Below are 17,275 nucleotides of genomic sequence, written 5' to 3' on the forward strand. Positions count from 1 at the left end.
GGGAGGGGCGACTCGGGAGGTTGGGATCATGGCTGTGCGAGATGTTTAGAGCCTGAGATAAATGCTGCACGTGTATCCACCACACCCATCGCCCAAAATAGTGCCCCCTCCACCTCTCCATCCCCTAAACCAACACCCCCATAATTGGTCTCCGAAGTGGTATTCCAGTCCGTCACGTGCGTTTGATGCATTATATTTATTTATTTATTTATATATAAATATATCAACGTGGAAATCAGCGAAGGAAGCTTTGACCTTTAACCTTTACACATAAGCTTTCTGGTGCAGTTCCTGCTTATTGCAATTCTGATCACTTCGTTCCAACCAGACTCCTTGAGGCTTCATCGCTACATTGTAATGGAAGAGCTCCGACTTCCATGAAAACATCCAATAAGCACATCCCAAATCGTTCTGTGTAATTCCACAAATATTCCCAAATAACTGTGAAAACAACGTCAGTAAGCAAGAATCCTTAGTTATCAAAACAGTTTCCTTCCTTTTGTTGTTTCCTTCCCTTTTTGGGGAAGGGGGGAAGGGAGGGAGGGGGAGGAAGAATTAAAACCACAGCATTCCCAAACCCAAGTTGTTCTCTAAAAACGTTCAGTATTATATCTGTCACTTAAAAAAGCCAATCAATTACCCAGACTAGAAGGTCAAAGGGCATGGTACGTGCTGACCTGCGCTCGTGGGGAAAAAGGGGGCAGGAAGGGGACGAATGGGGGGGGGGGGGGGGGGAACTCACACAAAGATGGCTCAATATTCTCGCTGGAATTATTGGATGAAAAATTCCAAAATAACAGCGCCCTCTTGTGGGCAAACATTTCGGTCGACGTCATCACGATCGAATTACGACTTGTTGCTATGAATACGGAATCGAGCTCCAAATCCTGGGTTTGAGCCCAACTTCGACAAACCATGCCCGTCCAGGTGAAAACGTGCAAACGGGGCACCGTATGATCACGTGATGCCACGTACCCCGGCGCATAATGTCCGAGGAGAGTCAAAAAGTTTGTTTTCAGTTTCAAAATTTCAGACGTTCCAGAATTCCCACAGGTCAGGTGCAGATCAGGTAGAACATTTATCCTTGAGCTGTCGAGTGCAGGTTCGATTCCAGACCAGGCTGCAGGTAAACTTGGCGGATTGGTCTGCATTGGCAAGGTGTTTCATCGAGGTGGACATTCCCGATAGATGATATCCGTTGAGCCGGATGTCCCGTCTGTTAGAATTCGTTTGTGGACATTAAAAATAAAGATCCCACGGTGTCTTTCGACGAAGAGTCGGCGAGTTATCGCCGGCACTCCAAACCAACTAGAATTTCCTTACAATAGTATTGCGTCATCAGAACAGCCAGCCAACCCTCAAAAATGATGCAACCAGCGAACGGAATGGGTAATCGAATCCCAGTTGGAATATGCAATCCCTAACGACATGTACGTAACAGGCTTTTTATTTGGAAAATCAACATTTAAAGGATCGAGCCTGAAGGCCTTGTAGCTCCGCCCCCTCCACGGATGGGGGTGGGATTAACATGAGGAAACACACCTTGCATAGTCTCTTGACGAAGCCAAAGTGGCTGAATCGTTGCACTTTGAGTGCTCGTCTTTATTAAATAACTAGCAAAGGTAACTGGTGTTGCCGTGCAACACCTCACAGTCGCTTCGTGATGGGAATATTAAGAGTGGGGGGGGGGGGGGGGGTGGCAGAAATTGGAGGGGGAGAGAGAGGGGAGGAGAGGTCATAGGTGAGGGGAGGTGGAGTGGAGGGAAAGGAGGAATGAGGAAGGAGGAGGCAGTAGGAGCAGAGGGGGTAGATAAAGAGGAATGGGGAGGAGAAAGGGTAAAGGGACAGGGAGGGGAGAGGGGTGGAGGGAGGAGCGGGAGCTTGCTGTGTACATGCTAACCACACACAATTTCATGAAACAAACGTTTCTGCCCAAGAATAGTGACTTGCAACAAAAACGTGCACAAGCAACAAGCTTTTGTGTAAAAAACGCTTCGATTCAGTTTGTGTTTTTGCATGAAGAGTTTCTTGTGTAATACGATTGTGTTGTTTGCTGCGTACAAGCTCCATTACCAAGCTGCTTGTAGAGCACTCACTAAGTGGCTGAATCACTCAAGCAAGCACCTCCAATGAAACTGTTGAGATGCCAGGAGCATCCAACCTGGTCCGAATTAGACAAATGAACAGTTTTTTTTTATGAGTTGGAACTGCTGATAAAGTCAATCCCGCAGTTAAAAATTTGAAATTCGATTCAGGTGAAGATTATCGAGCTTCCGCATGATACATGCAAAGTATGTGCGGAAATTAAATAAAGGCACAAACACTGGCGTTTATAAGTATTGCGATGTATACAGGAATACAGCGATTCGTAGGTATGAAGATCAGCTATACAGAAACCGACCTGGTCTGAAGCAAGTCATATTTGAGCTGAGCAGACAAAATGGCGGAATTAAGACCACGAGTTGAACGCAGCCTGACCAAAGTTAAGCCTGCTTTTAGTTGTAGTGTAAATTTTAGCATAAATGATCTTCAAAAGGTGTTTTAACACATCCAAAAGATCCAGTTTTCATTCACGGACTCCCTTGGAGGTGATAAGTATGCATGCAAAGTTTGGGACCACTTGGTGTCATGGTTTCACACACACACACACACACACACACACACACACACACACACACACACACACACACACACACACACACTAGTGTAGAGGGGTGTTTTTCTTTGCTTGTGGCATAGGGGTGGAGGGTGTGGGTGGGGATGCAAATTCTCCATGTAAATGTGTATCGTATAGGGCCGCCTCCGGGTGGAAGAGGTTATTAAAAGTCCTCACCATTTACAGTAGTATTCATTAGTGTCGATTCCTGTCCCCACGTTTTCCAGTACAGTGAGCTGTTTTGGATTATAAGCAGTATATGAGTATAGGCAATTTTGGGATTGTTATGTTGGGATTGTTATGTGATGGCAATACTTTTAGCGACTCTCTAAAGTCTAAGCCAACATCATCCCTATCTCGTTTAGGACCATTTTTTTTTTACACTGTAATTTGTCATCCCTACATTGCCTCTTTAATTTAGCATTAATTTTTTTTACAATGTGGAATAACAATGGTATATGGTACTCAGAGGATACCCAATCTTGGAGCAAAAGTGGCAACATATCTTAGTCAGCAATGTCAAACACTGCACGTGTTCCTATATTGTCTTATGTAACCCTGACTATTTTGCAGCTCTGTCTTATTGCTTGTATTCTCAGAGTAATGTCTTCATTCAGCCTCAGGCCACACAATCCTGCACTTGGAAATGCCCAAAATAAATGGTGCGGTTTGAAGGTTTCCCTATAACCAATAGGGTGGGGACAGAGGGGAGGGGCGGAGCCTCTCGAGGAATTTATGCACGGCCGTACACGTGAAAGTCACTCTCGTGGTTTTTAGCCACGTCGCAGACGCTGCTCATAGAGTGCCCTCTGCTGTTGTTGTTGTTCTTCTTCTTCTTGTTGTTCTTGCAGAGAAGACAAAACCTCAAAGCTCCACCCATTCTGGGAACCATAGCTCCACCCATTGTGGGAGAGGCTTCATATAAACAAATATCCACCATTTTATTAACTCGCATAGCTTTGAGGCCTGTTTTGTAGGCCCGTGGTGTCTTGCTGTCTCACACAGTTTTCTTTCAAATCAAATTCGATATATCATTTCATTTTTCACAGTCGCTAACATAGTTTTAGACTCGGTTGAAAAAAAACGTGAAGAAAATCCGATGAAAGTTGCCCTTTATAGAACGAAATGAATTCTCAAAGGCCTGTAACTTCAAGTCCATTGAGATATTTTTTTTTTAAATCGCGGCATGGTCAGTCATACACCGCCCGAAATAACAGACGGGAAAATGCCGAGATACATTAAAAATTCGTCCATTTGATGACAATCGTCACGATGAAATATTTAATTTATACGTCGTCACAATAATGTGGAGAGAGGAGCATAGCTTCGTTCACGTGTCGCCACATACGGGAAATTGCCGAGATATATATTTTTTAAATCGCGGCATGGTCAGTCATACACCGCCTAAAATAACAGACGGGAAAATGCCGAGATATATATATTTTGTTTAAATCGCGGCATGCTCAGTCATACACCGCCCGAAATAACAGACGGGAAAATGCCGAGATTTTTTTTTTTTTTAAATCGCGGCATGGTCAGTCATACACCGCCTGAAATAACAGACGGGAAAATGCCGAGATATATTAAAAATTCGTCGCCACACACGGGAAATTGCCGAGATATATTTTCACTTTGCACAAAAATAACATCAAGTAATCGAATCAATAGGAATGTCCTGTGCCTATAACATCGACGTTATAGGCACAGCTGCATCTAGGCATTGTGTAACATCGACGCGGGTTTTGTTTTAATTAAAACTTTTTGTACTTGTTACTGTTTTGCTTACTTGGTGTCAATAAAAAATTATACACTCGAACTGCAAATGTCCTCGATAAACTACTGTGAATACAAAAACATAATCCAACCTTTGTTTTGTATCAGTGGGTGGGGCCGACATTTTTTTTTTTATCCGCGTCAGCCCTACGTTGGTACGTAGAGTCGACCGTGCCAGCGCACTCTCTGATAATCGTTTTATAAAATTAACTACAATGATGAACTTTATCAAGACAATATATAAGTACTTATGTGTAGTATCCAAATCCTGGTTTTGGGAAATCAGAAGACTTCGGCAATACTTAAGTAGATTCTCCCCAGACAAAAATAGTCACGATAAATCATCAGAAAGACGTTAGTCAAACATACTGAAAACGTGACACTTTGTTATCTGCGCATGTGCATAGCAAGGTTCAGGGTTGATCGAATAGACATGGGGAAGGGTGTGGCCTTGCCAAACGATGATGGTGTCGGTTGAGTACGAGAACACATCAGAGAGTATCTGTAAATATTTAATTGCAGAAATGAACTGGAGAAACAAAGTATAACAAAGGATTCTGCACCAATTAAAACTCAAGTCATTGCCAGAGAGAGGCCCAGCTCAGAAATACACCGTCTGAATAATTATTATAATATTTGAGTAGATTATGTTCTACCGATTTACAAATGTTGTCGTACAAACTTTATAACCTTGCGGCATAATTTTTTTTTTTTTTCTAATAACATAATTTAATTGTTCCCCCAACACTCTTCCACCTCCCTCTCCCAAATCCCCAACCCCAGTAGCCATAGGTAATACCAATAGGGCATAGACATAAGGAAACTAGGATCTTTATATTTAAATATCAATGAATTGACCATTGACCACTCCAGTCGATGCAGTATGCCAAAACAAAGATGAAAGGAACACGAAATGTCAGTTCAAATATTTATTAAAGTAGGGGGCCCGTTGGTCCATTGGATCAAATTTTAATTTGGGACTTTTGGATCTTTGGGGACTTTTGGGTCATCTGGGTTTTTTGGGTACTTGGGGACGTTTGGGTCATCTGGGACTTTTTGGTGATCTGGGTCTTTTGGGTGATTTGGGTTATCGGGGACTTTTGGGTCATCTGGATTTTTTGGGTCCTCGGGGGTCTTTTGGGTGAAGTGTTAAAGTGTCTTCCAAGGTCTAAGGGGTCTCAGCAGTCTACAAAAAAGGCACATTTGAATAGTACGTAATTAATTGACGTGAAAAAGTATGACTGGCATGCACACACACACACACTTCGCGTGGATTCCTTGTTCAGGCTGTTTTATACGACCGCATCAGTGATGCGCCGACGTAGCAAATCTGGCGCCGAGAAGGTTTATTGTTCACGTGGTTTGCTTTTACCTTGACCCGTGACTAGAGGGTTCATGATCAGGTGTCCCATGTGCGGTGTGTAGCACTGGTACCTCGCTATGATTTTATTTTCATAACTGTAACACTGAAAAACAAGGCATTTCCCAAGGCAGGATATTTCTGCTGATATTATTTGATCCCACATAACATTATCACCCATAACACCGACACCGAGGCAAATGTGTCTAGCGGCTCCGCCCCTATCAAGCTGATTAAGTCTTAGCCACGCCTACCCCGGTCATATTCTTTGACAAAGGAACGTAGTTTTACGTACTTTTCGTGGAATCCTTTCAAGCTATTACAATTATAATACCAAAGGATGTTGCAGGAAGTAAAACTCTTGAATGGTAGCAGAATCATTGCCATTGATGGAGGCAGCTCGGAAATATGCCGTCTGAAAAAGATTATTATTATTATTATTATTATTATGAACAACAAGATGAATTCCCGAGTTTGACCGATCTCGTTTTTTCGCTTTATTTTGCCATTTCCATGGTCTGGAGAACTGAAAAGAGATCCCTACCTCAACAATCAGCTGAACAGACCAGGTGGGCTTTCATATGTAGCCCAAGCGACTTTTTAAAGAAGATAATCCAACTTTAGTTTTGTATGTAGCAGATGGGACCGACATTTTTATTCGCACTATCCCTACATGGATAGTACTAGCGTACTCTGATTAATGGACCATTGACCACGGCAGTCGATGTAGTATGCCAAAACAATGTTCTATACGACGGCCCCAGTGATGCGCTGACGTAGCGAATCTGCTGCCGAGAACCTGTGACTGGAGGGTTCGTACTTCGTGATCACGTGTCCCGTGTGCGGTGTATAGCACTGGTACCTCACTATTATTTTATTTTCATAAATGTAACAATGAAAAACAAGGCATTTCCCAAGACATGATATTTCTGCTGATATTATTTGATGCCACATATCATGCATAACGCCGATGCCGAGGCAAATGTGTCTAGCGGCTCCGCCCCCCATCAAGCTGATTGACCGTCAAAGCCACGCCTTCCCCAGTCCTATTCTTTTACATAGGAATGTAGTTACGTACTTTTCGTGGAATCCTTTCAAGCTACGAGAATTATAATACCAAAGGATGTTGCAAGAAGTAAAACTGTCGGATGGTAGCAGAAGCATTGCCATTGATAGAGGCAGCTCGGAAATATGCCGTTTGAAGAAGATTATTATTATTATTATGAACAAGATGATGAATTCCCGGGTTTGACTGATCTCGTTTTTTTGCTTTTGCCTTGGTCTGGAGAACTGAAAAGTGATCCCTGCCGAGACAATTAACTGACCAGACCAGGTAGGCTCTCATATGTAGCCTAAGCGAGTTTTTAAAGAAGATACTCCAACTTTAGTTTTGTCTAGCAGATGGGAGCGACATTTTTTTTCTGCACCATCCCTACAGAGAGTACTAGCGTACTGTCCAATTCATGTTGCAATGGCATATGTACTTTCTCAATGTATACACATTCAAATAGTATACTTTACAGATGAACTCACGTACTTAATACATGTACTCACGTTCTTAATTGTACATCTTTTATAAAGGGACTAGTAGAAATAAAGAAAAGAAAAGGTAATACTGGCTACTACCACCAGGTGGCATTTGTGGCCTATGTTGGCACATTATGTGTGGACAGAAACAAACACCCAATGCAGTATCCTCAGGTCAGGGTAATCAGATATCTCCAAGTTAGGCTTGGGTGATTCTATACATGCATTTTCGAGAATAGACTCCCTCCGATTCTCGGATGTTATCTGCCTGCAGTCTCGGTTCCATTACTAATAGACTCTGGTTCTGTGCCCGTTATATTGAATATTGCACATTGTATTGAAGTCTGTTGGTGATGTGTTATTGTATATACATGTGCTCTGGAGTAGGGAACTTGTGTGTGCGCATGTGGTTGCGTGTCCGATTTAAAGGATTAATAGGGGAAGAGTGGCGTGGGATTGACACATTACAGAATGGAGGGGTCATGTTTTATCTGCTTCAATGCAGCACCACACCTCATGGTAAAGCTAATTTATATTTATTTTACATGTTTATGCCAATTGTGATGTGTACATTTTTAGCTGCCACCCACCTTCCTCTACATTTCCTCCAAATCCAGGAACCTAACCCCCTTTTTCTCATAAGCCCTGGGTTTTAATTATCATCGTTTTTAATATCAAGGCATTTTCCAGGATCGTAACCCCCACGATAGTTTGTGGATCAGGGTCAAACATTTCACATACGTAAAATGAAGATGGGTTCAAGTACATCTTGGCAGGTAAAAATATATAAATTGTCCAAAAATGATGACAATCAAACGTTTATTTTCTTTGTAGTATGGTCACAGAGACGTAACAAGAGGAGGACTCGAGTGCACGCCTTATGTTACATTTAAAGTTTGTGAGTAAATGAAATAACAACAATCAAAAGGCTTAAACAGTTACATCAAGATATTTCAAGAATGAAGAGGTGATTTTAGTGAAACAAATGATGTGCAAATTTACTTTGCTGGTTGATTTACGATAACAGTTTGTCGTAAAACATTTGATTGATATGTATAAATCGAAGGATTGCAGATTGAACGGTGTTTAGATGGGGAAAATTTATAATAAAAATAAAATAAATGGAAACAATAGTTTTGGATTCATGAGAACAATCATCCAATCGCAAATCAACGAGTTGTGGCTCGACACGAAACACAATCAAAATAAGACGGTTTGGAGCACTTCGGCCTTTTTCCAAGCGTGAAAGGTCTCTTTCGGTAGATACTGCTGTCGGTCCATGTATTGCAACACCGCAAATGCTTTATTATTGCAGATTATCACAAGAGGTTCATCCAAGATCTACGACTGGGACGGCCGATGCAGAACCTCCTTGCACAGTGACTGCCCGTTGTCGGTAACAGTTGCGCCGCCATTGACGTAGTACGTGTTCCCAAGGATAATCGACGACGTATATGAACGTATATTGCACAATTCACAAATGCCAAATTCCCCCTAATTCAAACAACGGAAAGAGTATTATAAAGAATCGAAAACAAAGTAATAATGCTGAGCCTCACCATGGTATGTAGATTACAGTAGATCTGACACCGAGCCATCCATATTAAAGTTGATATGTGCATGGACACCCACACAAACTCAATCTCAATAGCCTCTCCCACCCCTTTGTGGACTGGCGAAGCTGACCATTGCCAAAAAGGATTGGTGGACAAGAAGCTAGAAATGTTAAAAAAGTAATTAAATAACATTATAAAAAGGTAAAAGAATGCTTGTAACACCAGGTAAGCAATGTAAGCCAAAGTGGATCCCAGAGGTAGAAAACAAATGTGCCGTCAGGGTGTGAGGGAAGAAAACTCGCTTTGAACAAGTTTATAAATTCTAAAAAATTCACACAAACCACACAGAGCCTTGCCTTCAACAGCAAGTGGCAACCTGTCCCAAGTAACACCGCTAACCAATCGAGCACACACCTTTAGTGTAATTGTACCGACAAATATAATCATACAGTATTCATAAAAACACACTAAATAAGGATACCCACAAAATGGTGAGAAAAGATCAGATAATTTCTGAGAAAGCAACCTGCACTGGTGCATGGTGATGCCATACAATGGAAAGGCCTCACATGATCACGCAATTGTAACATCATACCTCAAACGCAACTGTAAACATTCCGGATTGTAGATAATGACGAGAGGCCATTTGAGGGTCGAGGAATTTCAGGGGCTTTATGTTTGGAGTCCGCTCGTCACTGTGGTTTCTTGGAGGAAATCAGTGCCTGGATCTGCTCCAAACTCTGACCTTTCGTCTCCGGTAGTACGACGGCCACAAATATCAGGCCGGCCACACAGGCACCCGCAAACAACCAGAACGTGCCAGCTTCACCCAACGCATGCTGGAAGACACCACCACCAGCACCATCAAAACACATTACCTCAAACCCTGCTCGTGCCTCCATCTGTAGTACACATAGCTCCGTCGATCGATATGACAAAAGTTTCATCGATATGTTTGAAAAGTGGACCTTACGAGAAGTTAATGTCCTGATTGAATATATTTCTACAAGAAAAAAAAAAGAAGCTCATGAATAAATCACACACTCACGCCGACAGCTTCTGTTAGCATATCAATGTCTCCAAAAGGTAGATTCACATTAGGAGAGCTTTACTCGAGGCATGGTCAGGTATTTTGAAACTAGTTTTCAAAGATCACAACGACAGCAATAACAACAACACCAACACCAACAACTAGAGAGTTGAGAGAACACATCACACCATGCAGTCAGTGTTCAAGTGTACAAGTCAATTTAAATAAAATAATGATATTAAAATAAATCCAAACGTTTAGCGCGATTGAAGCTGTCTTATACACCACCCTTATACACACGTCTAACATGTTAAAGTATGGCTGAACGGAAGAGTTTTGAAAGTCAAAGAAGGCGATTTAGTCAGGTTCACTATGTTTTTTCATTCAAAATCATGGTAGATTAGCAAACCTATACATTTTTGGAAACGTTATTACATGGAAAATCTGAAAATCAATGTTTACATTTGCCAATTCCGACCAATTCGATTCGACCAATTCGACCAATTCCATTCGACCAATTCGACCATTCGACCAATCGCTTCGATCGACCATTCGACCATTCGACCAATTCGATTCGATTCATCGAATTCGATTCGATCGACCATTCGACCAATTCGATTTGCCAATCAATTTGACCGACCTTTGCTTGTGTGGAACAGACTGTGAAAACAATGCGGACTATATTGTCGGATACGACACACAGGACAGTGATGACGAACTCTAAATGGCATATTCTGTAATCGTGTATGTTTGATGCCATTGACTGCCTGTGTATATTTTGTCATTGACTGCCTGTGTATATTTTGTCATTGACTGCCTGTGTAGATGTGAAGTTATACTGACTGCATGTGTATATATGATTTTGCTGACTGCCTGTGTATGTTTGGTGATATGAATTATTGTGACACATTTTGATGTTATTAACTGCCTGTACAAAATGATAACATGTATTTGATTATGCAACTTATCGCGAATATAAAGACAGTATTTTGCAATTCAAAACCTTTGATTCGTGTCTTACCATTCCCCATAGCACTAATTTGATACTTTCATTGGATTCCTTGTCCCTGAAAATATAGGTTTAGTATATTTTAAAAAGTTTTTAGGGTAATTAGAGGCAGAAATAGAACAAAATATGTATTTTACAGTGGCCATTTTGAAAATCCAAAATGGCCGACATACAGGTATCTCTCCAAATGTAAACATTGATTTTTAGTTTCCTTATGCTATAACCTTTCCAAAAATGTATAGGTTTGCTAATGTACCATGATTTTGAACGAAATATAATTTATTGACATAGTGAACCTGACTAATTTGTGTTCTACAACCTTCAAGTATACAATTCAATCATCTTACTATAATTCACCAAATGTCCGTGTCTGTTCGAAGGTACCGTAAAAACTGCTGAACCGATCGCAAATATATTTTGGGTGGGTAATCCTGGGACCCCTGGGAGTAAAATAGGCTATTTAGTTTTCCCAATTTCAGCTTTGGTCTCCAGCATTCTCAGGTTTGGACACCCGCATAACATTCGCATTCACATAACGTTCATTGTGACGATGTTCTCATTGTGACGATGTTGTGATGATGTATGTGTTCACGGTAGTGTTTGACGTGACGGTGTGAACGTAATTTCGTAATGTTTTTCGTTTCGTAATCCTTTAATGAACGTTTAATGTTTAATGAACGTTTAATGTTTAATGAACGTTTAATGCCCTTCGATGTCCGGGGCCGCACGCGCGCTACACTGGACGGGCCAGTGTGTACCTTGCCCTTCGCCGTCAGGCTCGGGAAAACCGCTGAGCCCCATCCGTGATGGGGACTGGGGCTTGAGACAGTGTCGCACGAACGAGGAATTCCCAGTAAGCGCGAGTCATCAGCTCGCGTTGATCAAGTCCTTGCCCTTTGTACACACAGCCCGTCGCTACTACCGATCGGACGGTTTGATGAGATCCTTGGATCAGCCCCTGCACGGGCCGTTCTCGGCTCGTGCTGGTGCACCGAAAATATGAGCGAACTTGACTGTCGAGAGGAAGTAAAAGTCGTAACAAGGTTTCTGTCGGTGTACCTGCGGAAGGATCATTATCGGGACAACATGAGAGCGGGCGAGACGCGAGGCGTACGTGGTATGTGATCGTCCATGTACTGTTTAGCCATGTACTGTTTAGATTTTGATGATTTGCGTGTGATATGATTCAACGGATGTTTATATGAATCGTTTAAAATAAAAAAGCCTTTAATTTCTGAAATTTTACCTTTTCATTTGGGCTTCCCAATTGAAGCCCCGCCTGTAGGGCGGGTACTGTTGCTCGTTGATTTTAATACAAAGACAAGAACAGAGGCAAAGACAGATTTTGAGAAGGACTTTTATAAATTGATGAACAATGCTGTTTGGAAAGACAATGGAGAATGTTAGAAACAGACAAAATATAAAACTTGCTACATCTTGGAAGCAAGCATCTAAATTAATTAATAGACCCAGTTTTCAAAGAGTAGAGGTGTTTTCAGAGAATTTTTGTGCTATCCATTTGGTTAAAGAAAGTATTGAAATGGATAAGCCTATTTATATAGGCCAGTGGTTCTTAACCTTTTTAAAGGCGCCAAAGCCGAACGAAACCCACCGAACACTCGCGGCACCCCTCAAATTTGACCAAAAAAAAAAAAGAATTGCATTTTAATGCGTTTTCTGTTCTTCTTTTCGGGAGGCGATCTGGGAAATGCATGGTTTTGTTTTGGCAAGGGCCACCCTCAAATCATTTTTGCATGCAAGCCTGCTCCTTTTCTTTGTTTTAATGTCCACCAGTTTCGAAAACGCATGCTCGCAGAGATACGTTGTAACGAACGGCATGAGGATCTCAAGGGCAATTCTAGCGATGTGAGGATACCCTTCCATTTGGCGGCACCAAAATGTTGAGAGCGTTGTTGTGCCGAAGAGTTGTTGTTGAGTCTGGCTCTGCTGAAGTTTGATGAGGTCGTGGAGGTATTGGTCGTTGACATCTGCCGTTGCAATGTCGAAAGTAAACGGCTGCCGCACCCATGCTGGGTATTGCTCTTGGTCGGGGAAGTAGCCGACGAATGACTTTCCCAGCTCATCCAAGTGCGTGGCAATCGCTTGCTTCAGCTCCTCCGGTACAGCAGTGCCTCCAACTTCAGACTCGTCTTCGATCCCGCTCACGCACTCGTCCAGTAGGGAAAAGTTTGCGAAGTTGTCGTTCTCTGTTCGCCACCTCCACAACGGTAACGTCTTTCCAAAGCGCTCAGCTTTTCTTCAGATTCGATGACATTCACTCCACCATCCTGCATCTGGCAATTGAGATGATTGAGTGCGTCGAAGATTATTATTTTTTTTTTTTGTATACTGAATCGAGGCTCGTGAAAGAGCTAACATTTACTTCACAAACAAATCGACCAGACAAACAAAATACACAAAAAGAGGGAGCGGAAGACAAGATGGGGAGAAAAGGGGAAGCACATAAACACAACATCCGAGAGCAGGGAGATGTGTGGAAGGGAGAGGGCCCGGGGGGAGGAGGCATGGGAAGGGGGGGGGGGGGGAGGGAGAAGTATAAAGCACAGGGACACCAAGGACTTCCAGGACAGAAGTTGGTATTTCAAAAAGGGGAATTGGGGTGAAATTAGCGGGGGTAGAAAAGATCAAGGTTTTGGATGGGGGAAGATAAGAGATGGTGGTGAACAGCTGTTTTAAAGACTTGGAGGGTGGAGTGGGATTGAAGAGAGTGAGGGAGTTTGTTCCAGAGGCGGGAGAAAAGAGGAATGAAGGAGTGAAGGTGAGCAGAGAGTCTTGATTTTGGCAGTTTAACCAAAAGAGGGTTGCAGGCAGATCTTGTGCGACCTGTAGGAATATTTGCGGGACAGAGCCCAGAGAGAGAGCTGGGGGGGGGGGGGGGGGGGCAAGGCCAGAGAGGAGTCGGTAGAAGACGGAAAGACCACCAACCTGCCTGCGGTGAGTGAGTGAGAGGCCCTTGGAGTTAGCTTCATCGCGGGAGATTCCAATGATTCTGAATGCTTTGGTTTCAACAGCGCGAAGGCGAGCTAGGTGTGAGGCAGGAGCACCAGCCCAGAGGGGAGAGCAGTATTCCATTGAGCTGCGGATGAAAGCCTTGTATGTGGTGAGGAGCTCAGGTGTGCCAAGGAAGGACTTCGCACGACGGAGGATGCCCAGTCGGCGACTGGCTTTGGAGGCCAGATTTGAAATGTGGTTTTTCCAGGAAAGATCATGGCAGATAGTGAGACCCAACAGCTTGAGTGACAGAACTTCTTGGAGAGGATTATTCAGAAAGTGGATGGGAGGGTTGTCCAGTCGGTCTTTTCGGAGAGACATCGTAAGAGTGTGAGATTTGTCAGGATTGAAAGACATGTTCCACTTGTTTGCCCAGTCTGTGATTTTGTCAAGGTCTGCAGAGAGTGAGGAGGCTGCAGACTGCCGATCTGAGGGATGAAGAATGGAGCGACAGAGAGTAGAGTCGTCAGCAAAGAGATAGAGAGGATTTTCAAGAGAGTCAGAGAGATCATTGATATAAAAAAAAATAACCACCTTTAGAGGCCATTTTTCCCCGCAAAGCGGGGGTTGGCCTTTTTCGGGAACCGTGGTTGTTGTTGTTTTTCGGTCCCCTTCTTGAAGCAATGTTTTACGGCCGGATGCCCTTCCTGACGCCAACCCGTTTTGCCGCCTTTAACGACAAACAGGGAATTACCAGTGAACTGGTACTCAATTAGCCGACCTCGGAAGGATGACAGGCTGAGTCAACCCCCCTGGCGTTAATTCAGCGATCGACCGGGATTCGAACCCAGGATCCTTGGATCCTAAGCCGGCACCCTAGCCGCTAGCCCATCACCAGCGCTTTGATCAGAGAGATCATTGATGAAGACCAGAAAAAGCACAGGGCCCAGAACACTGCCTTGGGGAACTCCAGCCTGAACAGGAAGAGGAGATGAGAGAAACCCATTCAGGGCCACACGTTGACTACGACTAGAGAGGAAGTCCACCAGCCATGCGTGGAGATTTCCATAGATACCAAAAGAGGAGAGTTTGGTGAGCAGAGCGGGGTGCCAGACTGTATCGAAGGCACGTGATATGTCAAGGGAGACTGCTTTAATTTCGTGTTTGGCATTGAGGACCTCCATCCATTGTTGAGAAAGCAGAAGCAGCATGTCCAGAGTGGAGTGTCCAGGTCTGAAACCAAATTGATGATCAGAGATCAAGCCATTGGAGAAGAGGAAAGATTTCATATCTGAAGCAATGATGGATTCCATGACCTTGCTGATAATTGGGAGAAGGCTGATTGGTCTGTAGTTGCTGGGATCTGTTTTTGCACCTTTTTTGTGCAAAGCGGTGATGTTGGCAGATTTCCAAGCAGATGGAAGATGACCTTGAGCAAAAGAGAGGGTGAAGAGAACAGAGAGAGGGAGTGAAAGAGCGGAAGAACATGATTTTAGGACCCGTGGGCTGATGCCGTCAGGTCCAGTTGCAGAATCAGAGTCGAGGGTTGACAGACACTTTTCCACCTTGTCAGGAGGAAAGGACACAGAGTCCAGGAGCAGCTGGGTACGACTGGGTACGGTGGGTACAGAGAGGGATGGGTTTGGGACACAAGATTTAGAGGCAAACACAGAGTTGAGGCATTCGGCTTTTTCACGTGCGGAGTCAGCCGTGTGGCCATTTAAGGTGAGGGAGGGGATGGAGGGGGAACAAACACCAGAAACAGATTTTACCAGACGCCACCAGGATTTGGAAGAGGGAGACAGATAAGAGAGTTCGGTCCTGAGGATGGAGAGATATTGTTTCCTGGCTCTCCTGAGGGTGGACACACACTTGTTTCGGGCTTTGTGAAAGGAAATGAGATTTCCTTCCGTTGGATTTGCTTTCCAGGAGACGAAAGCAAGTTGTTTCTGGGCAACAGCCTCACCACAATATTCCGTGTACCATGGACGGGAGGAAGGGTATGACAACTGAAGACGAGAAGGGATAAAACTGTGCATGAGAGAGAGCAATTTACTTTGGAAGAATTCCCAGGATGAGTTGATGTCAGAGGCAGTAGAGATGGGAGACCAGTCCAGATGATTGATGGCTGCTTGAAGACCGTGCCAGTTGGCCTGAGTGAAATGCCAGACTCGTCGACGCTGAGGAGGCTCTCTGAAAATGGTCAGAGAGATGTCCACTTTAACAAGCACATGATCAGAAGAGCCGATTGGAGCAGAAGAAGAGCAGCAGACATTTTCAGGGAAGTTAGTCATAACCAAGTCCAGAAGAGAAGATTCTCCGTTGACTGAGATCCGGGTTGGGAAATTGACAGATTGTGTCAGTCCCAGTGTGTCACAGAAGTCCTTTGCTGAAGAGCCATGGCTGGTGAGAGAGGTACCCACCCCCAGCCAACTGGCATGGTGACAGTTGAAATCACCACATATGAGGAAGAGAGAGTTGGGATAGGTAGATAGAAGTTGGTCCATATTATCAGACAGCGAGATGTAGATGGAGTCATCACTGTTTGGTGGACGGTACAACACGCATATGAACAAAAGGTGGGAGCGAAGGGGAAGCCGTAGCCAAAGGTATTCCTGGGGGTGAGGTGGAGAGAGGGCAGTGCAGGGCGAGTGAGGAAGAGAGTTTTTTTTATAAAGATAGCAACCCCACCTCCAGAACAAGCTCAGGTCTATCATACCGGAGGAGGGAGTAACCTGGGAGAGATACCAAGGAATCAGAGACATCATGAAGGAGGAAGGTTTCTGTTAAGCAGATCACGTCTGGTTTGTCAGAAGCAACCTGTATGGAGAGATCAGTTAAGTTTGAGCGAAGGCCCCGGATGTTTGAGGTCCATACTGTTAAGGAAGAGGAAGGGGGAGCATCGGATACAGAACAGGGGGGGGGGGGGGGGAGCGGTAGGGCAGGATGTGGAAGAGGAGGAAGAGGTAGGGAGAGCTGTTGCAGGTGTGTCAGAGATTACAGAATAGCTTGGAGAAAGGGAAGAATGGGGCGGACAAAAGGTTTGATGGTGTTTGGGTGAGGCGCAGTGAGGTGTTATTTGAGGAGGGGGAAGAGTGAGGCAGAAGGTTGAGGAAGATGAAGGTGAAGGTTGGAAGGGGGAAGAAGCGGGGAGGACGCTTTGAGGAGGAGGGGTGAGAGGGGAGTCTAGAAGGGGAGGAGTGAGGGAGAGTCTCAGAGGGGAGGGGTGTGGGGGGAGTTTAGGAGGGAAGGGGCAGGGGGGGAGATTTGAAAGGGATGGGTGTTTGGGAAGATTTGGGGGGGAGGGGCAAGGGGGAAGATTTGACAGAGATGGGTGATGGGGAAGATTTGGAGGGGAGGGGTGAGATTGGATTTTGAAAAGTGTACGATTTATGGGAAACGAACATTTATT

General features: G+C 44.1%; 1 protein-coding gene across 1 annotated transcript in view; it reads right to left on the reverse strand.

Moving 5' to 3' along the window:
- Positions 1 to 8,118: 8,118 nt before the first annotated feature.
- Positions 8,119 to 17,275, reverse strand: part of SLC2A8 (solute carrier family 2 member 8) — a 33,326-nt gene continuing 24,169 nt past the window's right edge. Inside the window, exon 9 of the mRNA XM_078767200.1 lies at positions 8,119 to 9,711. Coding sequence (XP_078623326.1) covers positions 9,565 to 9,711 — 147 coding nt within the window. The 3' untranslated portion in view covers positions 8,119 to 9,564. The remainder of the gene's footprint in view (positions 9,712 to 17,275) is intronic.

This window comes from Myxine glutinosa, chromosome 13 (genome assembly GCF_964187855.1).
Source record: "Myxine glutinosa chromosome 13, kmMyxGlut1.1, whole genome shotgun sequence".
NCBI classification, from domain to species: domain Eukaryota; kingdom Metazoa; phylum Chordata; class Myxini; order Myxiniformes; family Myxinidae; genus Myxine; species Myxine glutinosa.